Below are 18,993 nucleotides of genomic sequence, written 5' to 3'. Positions count from 1 at the left end.
GAGACAAGGAAGATGTGGAAGGGTTTAGAAACTGCAGAATCCTATGCAAGCTCCAACTTTCTACACTAATTAAATTCATTCAGGCAAATTCTAAGTTACATGTTGTGTAAATAATCTTCTTGAGTGTGTCATTTCAGATTTTAATGCTAATCATTGTTAGTGCACAGATAGTAGAAGACAATAATGCGTCATAAATACAAAACAGAATTTGATGCTCAAGTCTGAAGCTCGTCTAATTCTCTTAACATTAAGAACATTTATTACCAATGAAAGCAAAACAAACAGACACCCCATATGAACATGTACATAGTATGGTAAACCTTTTCACATTTTTAATGTCTAGAATAACACGTTGTAATGTCTCTCACTCCTAACAGTTAACATGTAAACTCACAATTTCCCAAGTAACCTTCTTACCTTAAAAACTATTATCACATAAATCAGATCTCTCAAGTGGTCAAGATAATGAAAATAAGCACGCCTCCAAGTTCTGTTGAAGAAAACAACACTGAGGAAGGACAAATCAGATAAGCTTTGAGGGATTTGACCTGAAATGTTGTTTAGTGAGAGATCAAGGGATTCTAACAATTTCATTTTTCCCATGTCATTTGGTATCCCTCCAGACAGATGATTTCTAGACAAGTTCAAAAACCGCAAAGCAGATAGCTTGGAAATTTCAGATGGAATTGCTCCAGACAGCTTATTACTTGAAAGATCAATCATTCTCACCAATATCAGATTGTCTCTGTACTCTAACTCATCTCCATTGGGAACTAAGACAAGAGTTTCCTTGTAGTGGTTATAACTGAAGTCAGAGCCATATGAATAACTTAAAGGGTTGGCAAAGAAGTCATCTTCACCAGCCATTGTCTTCATGTCATCCAAACAATTTGGAATGGATCCTGACAGGCTGTTATTGCCAAGATCCAGCACTATAAGGGAAGAAAGTTGACAAATCTTTTGAGTAATGCTGCCATTGAAATTGTTGGATCTTAGACGAAGAACCATTAGATATTGCATTTCCCACATCCAATCTGGTATTGCGTCAGAAAGTTGGTTATTGCCCATGTCAATGAATTTCATTGTAGAGCAATTTTGCAGTGTTGAAGGAATATATCCAGAGAAGCGGTTGTCGTCTAACAACAAAGACTCAAGTTGAGATAGATACCCCTTGGAGTTTGGAATAACACCAGACAAATTGTTACTACCCAAGTTCAAATGCACCAATGCTTGCCAATGCACCCAACAGTGACCAAGATCACCATATAAGACATTATTTGAAAAATCAAGCACACTTAACTTATTAGTAGCATTTTCCTTTCCACATAAAAAGGGAGAAATTGTTCCAGAAATTGAGTTATTGGCAACATTCAGCACTTCAACATTTGCAGACACACTTGGCAATGTACCCTTGAACAAATTAGAACTCAAATTTATGACGCTGGAATTGAGAAAGATGTTAGATAGGTCTCCACTTAACAGATTGTTTGACAGATCCAGGAATTCAATTTGCGAAGTCCAATTCCAAAACCAACATGGAACCAAGTCTGCGATACCTGCCTTAGACATTGTCAAAACCTTCACAGAACTTTGCCTTTTTAGCCATTCTGGAAACTTAGGACCTATTCCAAAGGAGCTCAGTAAAACATATTCAAGCTGAAAAGGAGGAACCCATCCAGAGTTGACACAGAGGAACAAGTTTGTCCAAGACAAACGTAGTTCCTTTAATTTCAAAAGCTTTACAAAATTTGACTCTTTTATAGATCCTTCTAACAAATTAGATGAAAGGTCTAACGCCACTAAATTTGAGAGAGTTCCTAGAGTTACAGGCATATCACCAGTCAAAGAATTAGTTCCAAGATTTAATACCTGCAGGTTTCTGAGGAACTCAAAACTCTTAGGAATGGTTCCATTCAGTCGGTTGTGAGCCAGGTTTAAAGTTCTCAAGGATGACAAGTTTGCAAATGGTGAGGGAATTGGACAAGTAAAGGTATTATTACTGAGATTTAGAACTTCAAGATGCTTAAGATGGCCTAATGAATCTGGAAGTGGCCCACTGAGCTGGTTGTTCTGCAGGTCTAGATTTTTTATGTTCTGAAGGCTTGATATTATTTGTGGAATTTGTCCCTGTAAAAGGTTACTGTGTAAATCAAGTTGGACAAGAGTTGTGCTGAGATTAAATAGCCATGAAGGGATTTGCTGATTGAGATTGTTAATTGAAAGATCATGGACTTGGAGATGTGTGAAGTTGGTTTTTCCTTTTGGTGGTCCTAAGTTATCAATTTGACAGCTCTCCAAGTGTAGTTCTGAAAGAGATGGAAGTGCACTCAGTACTTGAAGCCAGTTACCTTGTTTATGAAGGTCTGAACCACTCAAATCAAGGTACTCTAAGGAAGATAGCCTTGATATCCAATTAAGGTTATCTATCTGAAGAGCATAATTGTATCCAAGATTAAGGTGCTGCAGGTTTGAGAGGTTTCCTAGTTGATGAGGGATTAATCCCATGAACCCACTTAAGCTAAGGTCCAAGTATCTCAGACTCTCCAATGAGCCTAGGAAGCTCGGTATTGGAGTAAGAACAAAATAATTTGAACTCAAGTCCAAACGATTCAAATATTTTAGTTCAAGCAAAGAAGGACTAATCTCTCCACTCAACTCCCTATAGGGAGAGCCCGCAGGTGTGTCAAGATTGATTTCCATGACTTTACCTGTGTTGTTGCAGTGAACCCATGGCCATGTACAGCAATCCGATTTGTCAGACCACGATGAAAGCCTGTTTGAAGGGTCTGCTAGTCCATGCTTGAAGCTGAGGAGTGCATTCCTTTCCTTCTCACTGCAAGTCATATTGAGCCTTGCTGCCTTGCTTGCACTGAAGTGGAGAGTTGTTGCAGTGGACAATATCAAGAGAAGAACATGAGTTGCAAATAGCACTGCCATGAAGAAAAGGAAGACGAAAAAGGTTGGATCCACAATTTTCTGGTTCACGGTTGGTATTTACTACTAACAATGCCTATATAGGATATATACCATAGAAGGGTTTGCATTTAAAATTTTATTCCACTAATGGTGGTGGTTGCAAAATGCACACATATGTAGAGGTATATATGTCTACAACGAGACATTTAGGATTAAAAGTGTCTAACCACACCACCATTATTTTGCACTAGTTTATTTTATTTTGATTTAACTATCCTTTTAGTCCTTATAGTTGTGATCATTTTTTTTAGTCATTATAGTTTAAGACATTCATTTTGGTTCCTATATTTACAATTTTTTTTATCTTTTGGTCCTCGCGGGGAAGATTCAACTCACACATAAACTTGAACAAAATTAATAAAAATAGGGAAGCAAGCTGAGGTACAACTGAAGTGTAATGGAGGTATGAGACAAAGCCACTACACATTCCAATATTCTTGAGTCTGCCACCGACCTCTGCAAGCTTAGCATTTGCCAATTGCCATGATGTAATCTCCTTCTTGACAGTCTCTCATCAAGTTGGAGTGGTATCACAGCATTGAACTAAGTTGATCGTTCCAATGGGATGATGCTTTTGATTGCTGCAGATAAAGTGTGTGATTGTGAGTTTCTGGTCCCATGAGTAACAGAGGTGAGGTAGTTTGTGCCTTCATAGTTGGGATGATGCATGTTGCAGGTGCCGGTTTGTTGTTGAGAGAAAAGATGATCAGCCACGTCTCGTGTGTGCATAGGAGAGTGTCTTTGCCCTCTCCACAACATTAGTTTCAACAATTGACGTTAGTCGAAACTTGATGGTGAGAATCAAAAGAGTAAAAAAAAAATTCAACTGGGATTAAAATAGAATGATTTAAATTATAAGGACTAAAAAAAATATTGTCGTAACTTTAAGGGCCAAAAGAATAATTAAACTTTTTATTTTTTATTTTTTTTTTGTAACAATGGGTTATATATATGTAGCAGTTTATTCTAAACAATGGACTACGTGTGAAATCTTTGAATTCTATGTAAGAAATGTTATTTCAAACTTCTCATCAGTCTTCATGTCAATGATGACATGCTCCATTTGAATTCTATGTCTAATTTAGCTCTCGGTCTTCCATTTTTGCAACTTTATTTGGGTAGAAAGAAACCAAATTTGAAGATACAACATTTGATACTATAACTGTTTGGTGTTTTGAAAATCTCACTCATATTTCCAAATGTTACAAAAGAATTTGATTCAGTGGTTTTTACGAATTCCTTCCTAGCCTTTTTTACCAAGTCAGGGAATTTGCATTGTTGTGCATGATGGCTGCCACCAGGACCCTTGTACCAACCCATTAGTGCAAGTGGTTTTTTCTTATGAGAATTGAGAAACAAATTATGTGTTTTATAAAGGGAATTCTATTATTTTTGATTTTGAACTTGTAATGTTTTTTGTTTCCCTCACAGAACAAGTGATGAAACTCTTGATCGACGCCATACGTACGCCTACTTTGATGCTCTTTTTTCACACCACTTTTATCTTAATGGTATCTCAAGTTGATAATCATAAATTAAAATAGCTAACTATAGTTGATTAGTAGAGACAAACAGCTCAAAGATAAAGATCTTTAAGCCATCATTTTTTTTCCTTTTCTTTTCTATGAACTGTCATTTCTTATCTCTACCTGGAATGTCTAGAAGTTGAAAATTACTGGAGCTTTCTTTACCTATACTGCTTTCCATTTTGGCGAACTGCTTTTCTTTCTCATAATGAACTTTCCACTTCCAATGATGGTTGAACATTAATAATTCTTCATCTATTTTGTCTAAAAATTTCCACTCACTTTTTGTGAGTGGTGTGAATGTCATGCAGACAAATGATGTCCAAGCTCCACTTTTTCCATTCATTGCAAGTTGTAAGCAGAATGTAGAATGTACGTATAATAAAATAATGAGAATGGCAACTGCTAGTACTACTTAATTAGAACAAAAGTATCAAAATTAAAACGAAAATAACTTTGATGCTGTTAATAAATGAGTTTAATAACTTTGGAATGTTAGTTGGTTTTAGACTATATATCCTCTTGTTCAGTTTTCACATTCTCATTAGAGTTAAGTTGCTTTTGGGGAAGAACCAATGTCTTGAAATTCCCTCTTCACCAGAAGCAGTTTTATTGTGTCTTTATCGAAGTCATCTTCTCCAGAGACTTGCCTTTAACTTTGAAGATAGGAAATAGATCAGTCAAACATTGTTTCAGTTTTTTTGGATTTTTTTTGAAGGACATGTGATTTACAAAGACTTCTTACAACTCAACCTTTGGAATTTCTCTATGCCTGGTTAACCCACAATTTCTGGCGCCTGTTGCGGTTAGGAACATAGGCTAGCAAAAACACTAATCATTTCAAGAGAAATGTTAACACACTTTTCTAATATATTATTTTTTATATTAAAATTTATTAAAATAAAAAATTCAGCTGATCTCATATTTTATTTAGCAAATTTTTCTCATATATTAAGTCTTAGGTTTTTAAAATATAGAGCTAAAACTAAAATGTTTTACTAAATGTATTTTAAAGTAAATTTTACACAAAAAAATATTATGATTTTATAAAAATTGTTTGGTCAAGGCAGACATATTGAGCCCTCCTAACTATAAGCTACCCTGAGGGTTTCTATCTTTTTTTTTTCCCACTTAATTTTTGACTTTGGCAGCAAGGGTTAAACCTACCACATCTACATGACTATGTCTTACTTTCCAATAAGTTACACCTAAATAGCTAACATATTCCTCTTGCTCACGCACACTATCTTTCGTAAACTTTTCACGATCATCTTTATATTATCAAATTCATTTAATTAATGTACAATTATCTTAATATTATAAGCAAGTCTCTGTATAATCATGTAGTGTTTCTAAATTGAATGAGCCTAAATCACACACTCCTGAAAAAAGAGTCATATTGTCAAAATAGCCGTAAAAAGATAGAAATACTAAGTTATGGGCAAGATTTTGATATACTATAACCTTAATTTTTACAATAAACCTAAATGTCTAAATATCATAACTCAACCATGCGACGAAATGACAATGTGTTAATTTTGTTGTGTCCTCAACCATGCGTATGCCTCAGGCCGAGGGAATTCTCACACACCACTCCTAACAATTTCTAAGGAATTCCACAACGTGTCTATGCTTCAGACAAAAATAACGTACCAAATAAACAAGTAGCATCTAATAACGTTAAAATAAGCACACACATATATCGAGCCAACCAACGTTGGAGGTAGAAGAACAACAATAATATCAATATTTAATTTCATTTAGTGTTAATTTAGTAGGAACTCAACGTAAAATAACAATTTATTAGAAAACAAATAAAAAATTTGAGTATTTATTAAGAATAAAAACATGTTTAATTTCATTTAGTGTTTAATAGTGTTTTGGTCTATTTTTTTTTGTTTTTTTTATAGTTATTTCTTTTCAAATTTGATGACAACATTGTCATTGGGTCCTTCTACCCTTCACATCAGCAAATTGGACACTAAAGAGACTCGGTCAGAAACAAATAACTACTAGGGGTACAATAACATGAGAGGATTTAACACTTTTGGAGTAGGAAAATGTACTTTAAGAAAAGAAAATTATATGTTTATCCATGAACACTAAGCTCTAGACAAAAAAAAAAAAAAAAAAAAACCACGAGAAATAGTATATAACTCTTTAGTGGACAATTGGTGTTGTACAAAATTGAAATGATCCAGACTAAGTCAACAAACTGGTCTTCTTCATTGAACTCACAGTGAAACCACAGAATTTATTTTCATCTACTAGTTTCCTTCCCAATTCCCATGTTTTCTAAAACATAACACACTACAGAACCTTCTAATAAATTAAAACAAAAAAACCAATATTTTACATGTAGCACCACAACCTAACAATTTCTACCTACAACTTTTTCTATAGACTATAATATAATCTATCTCCACTCATTCATTCATCAAGATTGAGAAATGGATTCAAATGCTTGTCTACCACACTTGCTAGTGTTAGCAATAACATTGGTATTGGTTAGTCATGCAATGGGAGATTCAGCTAAAGACAAACAGAAATGTGCAGAATCCCTGACAGGTGTTGCAACGTGTCTGCCATATTTGGGTGCTGACGCGAAAGCACCCACAGCAGATTGTTGCAGTGGTCTCACACAAGCCATGAAGACCAACAAGAAGTGTGTCTGCCTTATTCTCAAAGACAGGGATGATCCTGACCTTGGCTTAAAGATTAACATGACAATTGCTGTTGGTCTCCCTTCTCTTTGCAAAACACCTGATAATCTCTCACAGTGTTCTGGTACGTTCAATTTCTAATTAAGCCTTCCTTTTTCTTAAAGAACACTACACTACAGTGTTATGTTTCCATTTTCTATGCAATGAATGATCTATCAGTCTTGTTAGTTGTCATATAACAACTTATGTTTTTACATTCAGTTGAAGGAAGTTCCCAGAAGGGACAGATGAAACGGCCTCAGCTAAGAATAGTGAATCTCATATCGGGAAGAGATTCTTAGAAAGTTTGGTTGCAGTTGCAGGGCTTCTAATTTGGCTTTCATGAGCTTAACTCAAATACTACCTATATATTACCATTTTCATATCACGTTGAAATGTAAACCATTGATTAGTTGATAGTGTAAAAAATATTTACACTCTTGAGTGTACTAAATCTCTGACAGACTCACAATAGATATTATTGCAAAACCTTTTGGAGATTTATTTTTTGTTTTTAATACTAACCTAGAGTCTACAGATCAAAGTTAATTAATTGCTGAAAATTATGTTCATTCTCATTCTTGGCGCTGTTAGTCCAGTGTGAAAACGGAAAAATTCAGTTTCATGTTATATATGGCTCTGTATATGAAAAGGAAATTAAAGAAAAAGTAGAATTTGATTATGGCTAATTTCACCCATTATATTTATTACAAGAAAACCTTTAGATAAAAATTATTTTTTTGTACTTTTAGCTTGGTCGTAAACATTAACATTACATCACGCACAAACATAAAAGGCAAACCAAATTATTTTACATCCCTAAATTTTATGAGGAAGGATGCTATAAATATTAACAATACATCTCACACACACAAAGACAACTAAAATTATATCACTAAATTGAGGTGGGGATAGTTTTGAAAAAAAAAATAGTTGGTGTGGTTGTGTAGGTGTGTTTTTATGTTTTTCAATTCAGGATATTAAATTTACAAATAATTTTATGTTTTTCAATTAGATTTTAACAATAATTAAGAAATAAATCTAAATCATTCTACATTTGTTTATAGGTACTTGGCGAATTGGAGATGCTATATGGGAATCTAAATTTTGCTTAACACAAATGTGGTATATGCAAGGAAAAATCAAATTGAAAAATTTTTAACCACCACTTCAAATTTTAAAAGATTTGTTTCAAAATAAGGATATGAAGAACAAATTGTTTTTACAGAACATTCCCTCCATGATGTTTTCCTTTCCGTTAGGTGAAAAAAATAGACATTTCCAAAAATAATGGAAGTGAACCTTATATAATGCTGTTTATATAGAGAAGTCTTTCAAAATACAAGTTAAAGTACTATTACTACAAACTATTTTGTATCATATATCTCTTATATATTTTGATATAAAACATTTAGTAATTTTTTTTATTTCTTAGTAGCATGTACATGAAAGTCAATCCAAACCGAATCGAGGATTTATGTGGCATTTAACTTTTATCACTTTCTGCCCTCAAAGATCACACTCTAATCATGTACCAACATTTTGTGGTGTACAAGAAAACTCTTCTATTTGAGAGCAGACGATTTTTATTTGAACCTCTTTTGGCAAATGGAACTAGCTTTGGATTACCATGTGACAAAAAACTACTTAAATAAGGCTCTCAAATTTGAAGAAAAAAAAGAAGATAGCAATGACTACAAATTGATCAATCTGCCAATACAATGATAAAACATTGGTTTATTCTAAGCAACACTAAAAAGTGATACTACATGAGCAAAAAGATTGAAATTATTGACCATGCAGTATGAATGTACAGCATTATTTATTTAATTTTTCTAATACAATTTTATTTTATATTAATACAAAAACTCTCACAAAACAACTTCTTAACTACTAGTTAATTACTACTTTTATACATAAAAAAACTAGTTAATTACTACTGCTACATAGCAGAAATTCCTTAATTCTTCGAGAATTATATTCCTTAATTTCACGTGGTTTGCCTCAGTTGTTTGTCGCTGGTTTCAGTATATCCTTAGGAATCATCGATTGTCAAATCGTTGTTAAATAACGGCGCTATATATAATTTTAGTATTTTGACGTTTTTAAATGAATTTCTTATTTATGATTATATATTTACAATTTTTAATATCACTTAAAAAAATTGAGTTTCTTTCGATTTACAGAGAAAAAAAAGAGTTTTTAGTTAACACACTGTTACTATATAGTGCGGAGACAATTACCCCACAAGCTTTTCATTAACTTGTCATAATATAATATATGTGAATACAAACTGTCCCTATAATTTAAAATAAAATAAATAAAAAGTCAATAACTTTATAAGTATTGTCTCCACACATATATATTATCCTATAATTTACAATTTTTATATTTATTATTGATGATATTCTTAATTAACCAAGTAAAAATATTTTTTTTATAATTTTTAAGATAATTATTATAAATATTAATAAATTTATTACAAATAACATTTTTATATGTGTAAGTGCATGTATATTATTTATTGAAATATTTTATTTGAATTTTTCATTAAAAATACTAAATTTATTAACATGGTATGTGCCTCGTTAGAGCAGTGTTTCAATTTAATCTGATAGTGAGAACAGAATTGACAGCAGATTCAATTTACTGTGTGATGAAAGAGTTGTACGAAATCTTTATGACATCTACCCCCAACATGAGTGGCCCAGTGGACAAGCCCATCAATCTAACATGTCGGTTGATAGCACTTGCATAAACTTTTGTTCCTTGCATCATCTCATGTGTCTCCATTCTCCATTCTCTGCTTCCACTAACGATTAAACCTTATTGATTAGGGTTCAATGATTTTTCAATGAATAAAATTAATTTTAAATTCTTGATTCTAACAGCTCACGTATTGTCTGTTGAATCAAATGGATTAAACTGTTGATATCATAAAGAAAATTAAAATTTGATTCTTTGTGTAAAATAAAGAAATCTAATTAATTATGCTTGTTATGTTACTATATCATTTTTCCGGTGTGGAGTAACATCAAAATCAAAGTAACAAAGTTACTTGCATGTTACTCTAACCATAATTCCAACTAAGTCGAATATGGTTTCATATTTTGTAAAACAATTTAGATCCCCTTTGTAAAAGTGTATCTGTCTTTTACACAAGTTTTTTCACTTTATTTTATTTCCCCCAGAATCAATTGTTGTGTTATTCATATTATTAAATTAGTCCGATAACTACCATGTCGATCATTGTTAGTTTTATTTCCACCATTGTTCGGAGTAAGTATATACTATTACTTTATGATTAAACGTGTTATTTAAATTGCAGATAAAAACTCTTTATAATGAAGTACAATTGTTTATAACTACAACAATTATATTGAGTCAATTTAACACTCATCAAAGGCAGAAAAGCTTTACTTTAAGATTAGACAGAGGCTCATACCAATCATGGCGGTGGTTATAATTACACACATCAGCAACTGTAAAAGATCTTGCACAGCCACAGAAAAAAAAATGCTTGATGCACATCTGATAAACTCACTCAAGGTCTATGTATTAATAGTGTAAAAGAGAGACTGAATATTAAATGATAAAAATATAAAATAATTGTTTTGTATTGGCAGAGTACACATATATATGCCCAAATGTAGATTCAAAGTTCAAACATTTTGGGCCTAGATCATCCCTCCTAGTCATAGCCATCTGAATTGGATCGACCCCACCCCAAGGTTTGTGTTGCATCACTTGCATGCATTCACCCACCACAGTTGTTATAGTTTTCTCGTGATTTTTGTATTGGAAAATACTATGGACAAATATAATTGATACAGTCATAATTAATTATTGTCATGTTGCAATTACAAAGACTCCTCAAAGAAAATGTTTAGTAAATCATGATCAAGTAGAAATTGCAATGGCAAACTGTTTTTTAAAATCTTATTAGTCAGTTGTATAAACCCAAATTTAGTTATATCCAGGTATGTAATATTTGCCATTTTAGTGCTCTGTTTGGAAATTTGCGTGTCGAATTGTTTTTTTTATACGTACCTACACAACACTCTTTAGCCAAATACCACTGTTCATGGAGGAATCTGTCCTGAAAGGAGTATAGAACCAGAAACAATATGCGTGGTGGTATCTATCATTCTGAAAAAGAGAAAAAGTGGGATACGTACAATAGTAGGACTGTGACACTACTAGAAAAATCTATGCACCTTTCATGTCCCTAAATTTATGAACAAAAGATTCAGGTATCGTTTATTGAATTTGTTTTATATGGAGTGTAAAGTCATCATATCCAATACTAATAAGTGTATGTTTATATAATTCTTTTTAAAATAATTACTCTTCTTTATTTTCATCTATTAAAAATGTTATCACATTAATTTTTAAAATAAGCTAAATGAAGCATGTTTCATAAGAAATTAACTTTTACTGTAATTGTTACATTTTTTAGTAACAAAGGGAGATGGGTGAAGACGGTGAAGGAAAAAAAATGAAGATAATGTCTATGTTGTTCAAATAACAGTATTAATTATATTAAAATAGTTAATATTAAAAAATATATTAGTAAATATAACATTGTTGTGTTGGTGCTATTTATTGTGCATCAAAATATGTAAAAATAATAATTAACTTGTAATTTGTATAGTTGGTATGGGTTGTTTTATCTATCCTCCTGGATTTTGTTGTATCACACATATAATCATTTATATATATATGGGCTACTATTGTCACTACAAAAAATGCCATTGAGACTACCAAAGCATTTGAAATTACTTGGTTATCCTTAGTTCCATTTCCCCACACCTCCTATCCTTCCCCTCTTTACGTTCAGCTACTCTCCCTCTGTACATCCAAAAACAGAATTTAAATAAGGCTCTCAAATTTGAAAAAAAAAAAAGAAGATAGCAATGACTACAAATTGATCAACCTGCCAATACAATGATAAAACTTCGGAGTATTCTAAGCAACACTAAACAGTGATACTACCTAAGCGAAAAGATTGAAGTTTGAACCACACATGATCAAGGAAATGAAAATAGGCATACCGCCATGATCTACAAATCAGCAAAGGAGCAATCACTATCCAGAATCCCACAATAAATCCAATTGTCATACTGACAAAAAACCAATTCACTCCATGCCCATGACTTCCTTCATAACTATGGGTTTTCCCATTGGAGCTGCAGTTTATGGGCAGTGGTGGACCACATAGATTGTTGCCGATGAAGCTGGAGGCATCAAAAGTTTGCAATTGAGTTCCTGTTGGAATATTTCCCTTCAAATGATTGTAAGACAAGTCTAGCATGCTCAGAAAGCTCAAATTTGCAATGGTTGGAGGGATTTCACCAGAAAGTTGATTCCTCGAAAAATCAATGGACTGTAATGATCCCATATTACCAATGCCTTGTGGAATATGACCAATCACTTGGTTGTGGGATAAGTTCAAAAAGTTCAATCCATTTAGACTTGTGATTTCTCGAGGTATTTCTCCTAATAATTTGTTACTTGACAGATCAATGCTTGTTACCAAACCCAGAATGTTTCGGTACTCATCTTCTCTTCCTTTCAGCCATAGTAGCACAATAACTAAACTTTCCATCGAAGAGTAAGACGTACCATAATGTCCTTGAGAATAGATACGAGGATCTGTACTTTGGTTCTTTAGTGTCATGGCACTCAAGTTACTGAAACAGCTCGGTATATTGCCAGACAGATTGTTTTGTGCAAGGTCTAAAACCTGAAGATGACTCATCTGACATATTTCATTTGGAATGTGGCCGCCAAATCTGTTTGATCGAAGGCGGAGGATTTTCACATTTAAGAGGTTTTCTCCAACCCATGTTGGAATAGTTCCTGAAAGATTATTTTCCCCAAGGTCCAAGGATATCAATTGGTTATTCTTCTTCAAACTGGTTGGAAATATTCCTGAGAGTGTGTTGTTATGAATTTGTAAAGACTGCAGCTCTGCCAAGGAACCCATGGATTGGGGTAAGTTCCCAACAAAATGGTTGCTTTGTAAATTTACATCCACAAGAGATGTCCAATTCATCCAGCAATCAGGTATCTCTCCTGACAAATTATTTGATGCAAGATTCAGAAATTGTAATAGCATTTGCTTGTCCTGATCGTTACATAAAAAGTCATTCATGGATTCAGAGAATGAATTGCTTGAAAGATCTAACTGAAGCACATCACTTGAAAGATAGGGTAATTTACCACACAAGTGATTTGAGCTTAGATCAATAGTTGGGATAGATATTGGATTCTTTAATGTAGTCCCAATCTCACCATGGATATGATTACGAGACAGGTTTAAATACGAAACCTGAGAAAGTGCTTCCCACATCTGTGTGGGAATAGAATCGAAAATCCCCGTGTTAGATAGTCCAACATATTGAAGTTGGTTTTGTGACTGAATCCACAATGGAAAGCTGGGACCTAACTGCCATGATGTCACTTCCAAATAGGTAAGTTGAAAATTAGGAATCCAATTGGGACCCACTTTTAAAGTGAAATTGTTTCCTGATGCATGAATCTCCGTCAAGCTTGTAAGATTTGCAAGATCATCTTCCTTGACAACTCCGTGAAAAAGATTGCCGTCAATATGAAGAGATAACAATTTAGAGAGTGATCGAAGACTTGCAAATGGATTTCCACTGAATTTATTCATAGAGAGATCGAGATATCTTAATGATGAAAGTTTTCCAAATGATCTAGGAAGAGCACCACCAATTGAGTTGTTGAAAAAATCTAGCAGCTCAATATTTTTAAATGCCCCAATATGATCTGTCAGATTGCCTGAAAGTCGTGAACTCTGAACTGCAAGTGTTGTGAGTCCATGGGAAATACAAGGAGCAAGAATTTCTAAAAGTTCATTAACCTGTTGGTTGAGTTTGAGATATGATAAATCTATCACCCTTAAGTTGCAGAGATTACCCAAAGAAGTTGGAATGGTTCCTTCAAGTTGATTACCTGATAAATCAAGTTCAACAAGAGAAGTCAAATTTCCCAGGGCATCAGAAATAGTCCCATGCAAGTTGTTGTCCCCTAGATTGAGGAACTTGAGACGATGAAGACCGTATAAGCAATTAGTTATAGAAGATGAAAATGAATTGAAAGACAAGTCAAGATTTTGAAGATGTGTGAGGTTTCGAATACCACAAGGAATCGGACCTTGGATTTCATAATTATCTGATAATTGAAGAGAAACAAGTTTCTTCAATTTGAATATCCACTTGGGGACAAAAGAAATGGCAGGGGAATAACTAGTACGGTAAAGATGGAGAGTTTGCAGAGATGAGAAGTTGAGCAAGGATGGTTCATTATAGTGAGGGAGTGTGCAGTCTGACAAATATAGGTGGGTCAAAGAAGGAAGAGATTGGAGAGTGTGTAGCCAATGAAATGCTTTGGATAGGTTTGCATTACTCAAATCAAGATATTCAAGCTTCCACATACTTGATACCCATTCTACATTTTCAGCTAACAGAGGCTCCTTGAACCAGCTTCCGAGGTGAAGGTAGACCAAATTGGAGAGATTCCCAATCTGAGATGGAATCTTCCCCATGAATCCAGCATAAGAGAGGTCGAGGTGAGTCAAGGAGGTCATTGCACAAAGGAAAGAAGGAATTGCCATACCTTCAAAATCCACGTAGGCCAAGTCAAGATATCGAAGCTTAGAGAGATTCCCGATCTGAGAGGGTACTGTTCCGTTGGCAACAACAGAACTCAGGTCAAGATACACCAAATTTGAGAGATTCCCAATCTGAGGAGGAATCTTCCCATAGAATCCAGTAAGAGAGAGGTTGAGGTGAGTCAAGGAAGTCATTGTCCCAAGGAAAGAAGGAATTGACATACCTTCTCCAAGATATGTATTGCCGCTCAAGTCCAAGTAATTTAAATGCTTTAAATCAGCCAAACAAGGACTTATCTCTCCACCAAAGATCCATCTCCGATAAGCTTCCAAATCGAATCTACGGTAGAATCCATGATAGTATTCATACTCGAAAGCAGAATCTGAGGTGTGGAGGTGAAGCTGAAGAAGATGGGAAGTGACGTTGTGGCAGAGGACTCCATACCAGTGGCAACAGTTGGTATTATTATGATTCCAAGACCAAAGCCTATTGGAAGGATCTATGAGATTATTCTTAAACTTCAAAAGTGTCTCACGCTCACTTGGGATACACACACTCTCTCTGCATGGTAAGCTCAACAACCAAAGCTGGACAAAGACAAGAATATAAATGGAGGAGGAATTCATGATCACACAAGAATATATAGAAAACAAGTGTAGTTGTTGCTTCTGCATATAAATCATCAAACTTCTATTATTTATACTGCTGCCCTGCCTGTTTTTTTTTCTTCACTTTCATTATTTTTTACCTTTTTTATTATTGTGCCAAATACTAAAATACTTTTTTAATATTTTAATTCACTTCTTAGAACGGTTTCCTTTATACTGATGAAAGTGTCTTTCTTTTTTTTTTTTTTGACGTTTCTTTTTTTAATTATTGACTTTATTATCCAATTCTCCGACTTAATTCTTAGAATAGGAAATAATTATTTTATTAAAATCAATAAAATTTATTGTATTTCTTGGTTTCTTCAAAATAACTTTTAAAGGACAAAATATTCTAATTAAAAACAAGAATTTGATCAAATGGAATAAAATGACATATTTTTTAAAAATTTCTCAATTAAAAAATAAAAAGACTAAAATTACAAGATTTTTTAAAAATAAGAGATAAAATATTTCAATTAAAAAATAAAAAACTAAAATAACATATTAAAAAAAGACGACAATTATATTTTAAGCCTTTTTTTCACTTTCATTATTTTTTTACGTTTTTTTATTATTGTGACTAATACTAAAATATTTTTTTAACATTTTAATTCACTTCTTTTTTTACGCTGGCTTTTTTAAATTATCGACTTAATTATCCAATTCTCCCGAATTAATTCTTAGAATACGAAAAATTTATGCATTTACTGTATCTATCTCTTTTTTTAAAATTCCTATGGACACTAAATTCATAAAAAAAATTAATAACAAAGAAATATTGATTTATTCTTGTGCTCAATACTAAAATAAATAACATTCTTTTTGGTACAGCTTTTTTTTTTACAAAAATAAATAAGAATCACTTTATTTTAATTTACCCTATAGAACTACTTAAATGAAAATTTGGTATCATTAAACTTTGAATTTTAACTATTATTTAATCAATCCTTTCGTTAAACTTTTGTTACGAAAACAGTAAAAGTCCAACATTTAAAAAAAAATCAAGTCTTCTATTTCATGATATTCCAACCCATAATTAATATTAAATTATCAAATTTTCAATATTCAAACTAAAAATAATGTAAAAGAAAATTTGTCTTCTAAACCAAAGCTCACACCATCAAGTCCATCTCAAGGTTTTCCATTTGTTGATCTTGAACCTTTGGACACTCCACAAAGTCCAGCCATGTTATGGTCTGACTTCTTCAACTTTAAACATAGTCACTCCATTACCTTCATATCAAGTTCGGTCATTGACAACAATTATTGCGAGTTAAGTCAAGCAAGGAAAAAAAATATAATTGGTTAATAAATCAATTATAGAAAAAGGGTGTACTTTAAAGACCAATTCAGTTTAAAAAAATCTATATAAAAAAAAGATTATCTCGTTCCAATCTAGCTATTTAATTTTGATCAACTTTTCAATTCACAAAACAATATTCTCTTATATATGAAAAAAGACTAAATTTAATTGTCATCAATTGGAAAGGTTGTTGTATCATCTATTTCTAATTGTATTTAAATTTGAATATTATTTTCTTTATCATATAAAAATTACTTAGTTATATAAAAAGAAGTGTGAAAAAGAATATTAACTTTTTTTCTAAAAAAATCGGTATTGTATTTTGTATTTTTTACAAGATATCTACTTAAATAAGAGGAGAAACATAATTTTAATTTCCATTTCACTTTTTAAATAATTGCAAGTGTCAAATTTAAAATATCATAAAAATACTCACGTTCAATTTAATATTCTAAAAAAAAACAAATTCATACAATAACTTAAACAATCTATAGAGAAATATAATTTATTCTTGTGCCAAATACTAAAATAAGAAACAATTTTTATTTTAATTTACCGTATATAATTACTTAAATCAATGAAAAATTTATCTTAAGAAAATATTAATAATTTTTTTAATCTTTGAGTAATTTACATCAAAGGTAATTAAATTTAGTTTAATTCGTCTTCAAATTTTAACTATTATTTAAATCAGTTCTTTTGTTACACCAGTGTTAAGTATATAACAAAAAGTCTGGCATTATAAAATTCAAATATTCTATTACTTGCAATTTGAACCCATAATTAATTTTAAACTATCAAATTTTTATTATTCAAAATAAAAGAAATGAAAACAAGGTTTTCTCCTAGAGAAACCGCTGGCCACTCCACCAAATCTATATCAAGGTCCCCACTTTTCCAACTTGAACCATAGACTACTCCATCAAATCCATGTCAACTTGAACCATAGACTACTCCATCAAATCCATGTCAAGGTCCTCCATTTTTTTATCATAAAAATTAGTATCATATTTTTTATTTTCTTTACAAGTTGTCAGCTTAAATAATAGGAGCAGCATAATTTTAATTTCCATTTTACTTTTTAAATAATTTTAAGTGCCAAATTTAAGCAATCATAAAAATACTCACTTCAATATAATATTCTTAAAAAATAATTCATACGATAACTTAAATAATCTACAAAGAAATGTAATTTATTCTTGTGCCAAATACTAAAATAAGAAAGATTTTATTTTCTTAGTTTAACTTATAGAATTGCTTAAATTAATGAAAATTTTATTTTAAGTAAATATTAATATTTTTATAAAAAACATTAATAGTTTACAATAAAGGTAATAAAATTTGGTTTAATAATGAGTCTTCAAATTTAACCATTAATTAAATCAATCCTTTCATTACACGTGTGTTAAGTAAACAACAAAAAGTCTTGCATTATTAAATTCAAGGCTTCTATTACATGCAATTTGAAATTATAATTAATTTTAAATTAACAAATTTTTATTATTCAAAATAAAATAAAAGAAAAAAAAATATCTTCTAGACAAACCGTAGACAACTCCACCAAATCCATATCAAGGCCCCACTTTTTCAACAGGAACCATAGGTCACTCCATCAAATCCATGTCAAAGTTTTTTATGACTGACAACAAATGTTGAGAGTTATTTCAAGCATTAAAAAAAAATAGACTAAAATATATCATTTTCGTTCCTATAAAATTTTAATATGTTACTTTTTCTTATCCTAAGTTAATTTTGGATGACCGATAATTATCATGTATTCTTTAATTTTTGTGTCATTTTAGGACATTTATGTGATGTATATCTCATGTTTTTTTATTGTCATGAACTAATCTTCTCTTAGAGTTTAATGTAATTGTTTCTTCTTCCATGTAATAGCTACTTTTTTTTTATTCAATAAAACATTGTAATTGTTTCTCTTTTATGCCTAATATGTGTTTTTGGATTGCACCTGTTTGCATGATTTTTCATTCAATTGTAATAGAAAAATTCCATTAAGTTGCGAATTGGATAGAACACCCAATAATTTTTATGTGTAGGGATAGTTGAGCATCAATAAACACTTTGTCTTAATGCAAATTGTTTGATTATGCTAATCCAAAGGATTGATAGTTTAATCAAGAGATTTAGCTCTCTTCACTTAAGAAATTAAAGTTAAGACAATATGGTAGGTTTATGATA

At 31.9% G+C, this 18,993-nt stretch overlaps 2 protein-coding genes and 1 pseudogene across 2 annotated transcripts; 1 reads left to right on the top strand and 2 right to left on the bottom strand.

The window, feature by feature from the left end:
* Positions 1 to 522: 522 nt before the first annotated feature.
* On the bottom strand, positions 523 to 2,933 carry LOC114388916 (annotated as a pseudogene).
* A 3,809-nt stretch (positions 2,934 to 6,742) lies between these two features.
* On the top strand, positions 6,743 to 7,736 carry LOC114388918 (protein YLS3-like). The gene is made up of 2 exons (XM_028349461.1): positions 6,743 to 7,289; positions 7,427 to 7,736. Exons 1-2 carry the CDS (start codon positions 6,953 to 6,955, stop codon positions 7,504 to 7,506), a joined length of 417 nt encoding a protein of 138 aa, XP_028205262.1. The 5' UTR covers positions 6,743 to 6,952; the 3' UTR covers positions 7,507 to 7,736.
* A 4,364-nt stretch (positions 7,737 to 12,100) lies between these two features.
* Positions 12,101 to 15,493, bottom strand: LOC114388912 (receptor-like protein EIX2). The gene has a single exon (XM_028349458.1). The coding sequence runs from the start codon at positions 15,468 to 15,470 to the stop codon at positions 12,183 to 12,185; it is 3,288 nt and encodes a 1,095-aa protein (XP_028205259.1). The 5' UTR covers positions 15,471 to 15,493; the 3' UTR covers positions 12,101 to 12,182.
* Positions 15,494 to 18,993: the final 3,500 nt, after the last annotated feature.

The sequence above is a fragment of the Glycine soja genome, chromosome 16, assembly GCF_004193775.1.
Source record: "Glycine soja cultivar W05 chromosome 16, ASM419377v2, whole genome shotgun sequence".
NCBI classification, from domain to species: Eukaryota; Viridiplantae; Streptophyta; class Magnoliopsida; order Fabales; family Fabaceae; genus Glycine; species Glycine soja.
This window is presented reverse-complemented; position numbering and strand designations above follow the sequence as displayed.

Coding starts and splice junctions, on each gene's coding strand:
- LOC114388918 (XM_028349461.1), top strand. CDS start 6,953: ATGGATTCAAATGCTTGTCTACCACACTTGCTAGTGTTAGCAATAACA. Junction 7,290..7,426: donor TAATCTCTCACAGTGTTCTG/GTACGTTCAATT, acceptor TTTTACATTCAG/TTGAAGGAAGTTCCCAGAAG.
- LOC114388912 (XM_028349458.1), bottom strand. CDS start 15,470: ATGAATTCCTCCTCCATTTATATTCTTGTCTTTGTCCAGCTTTGGTTG.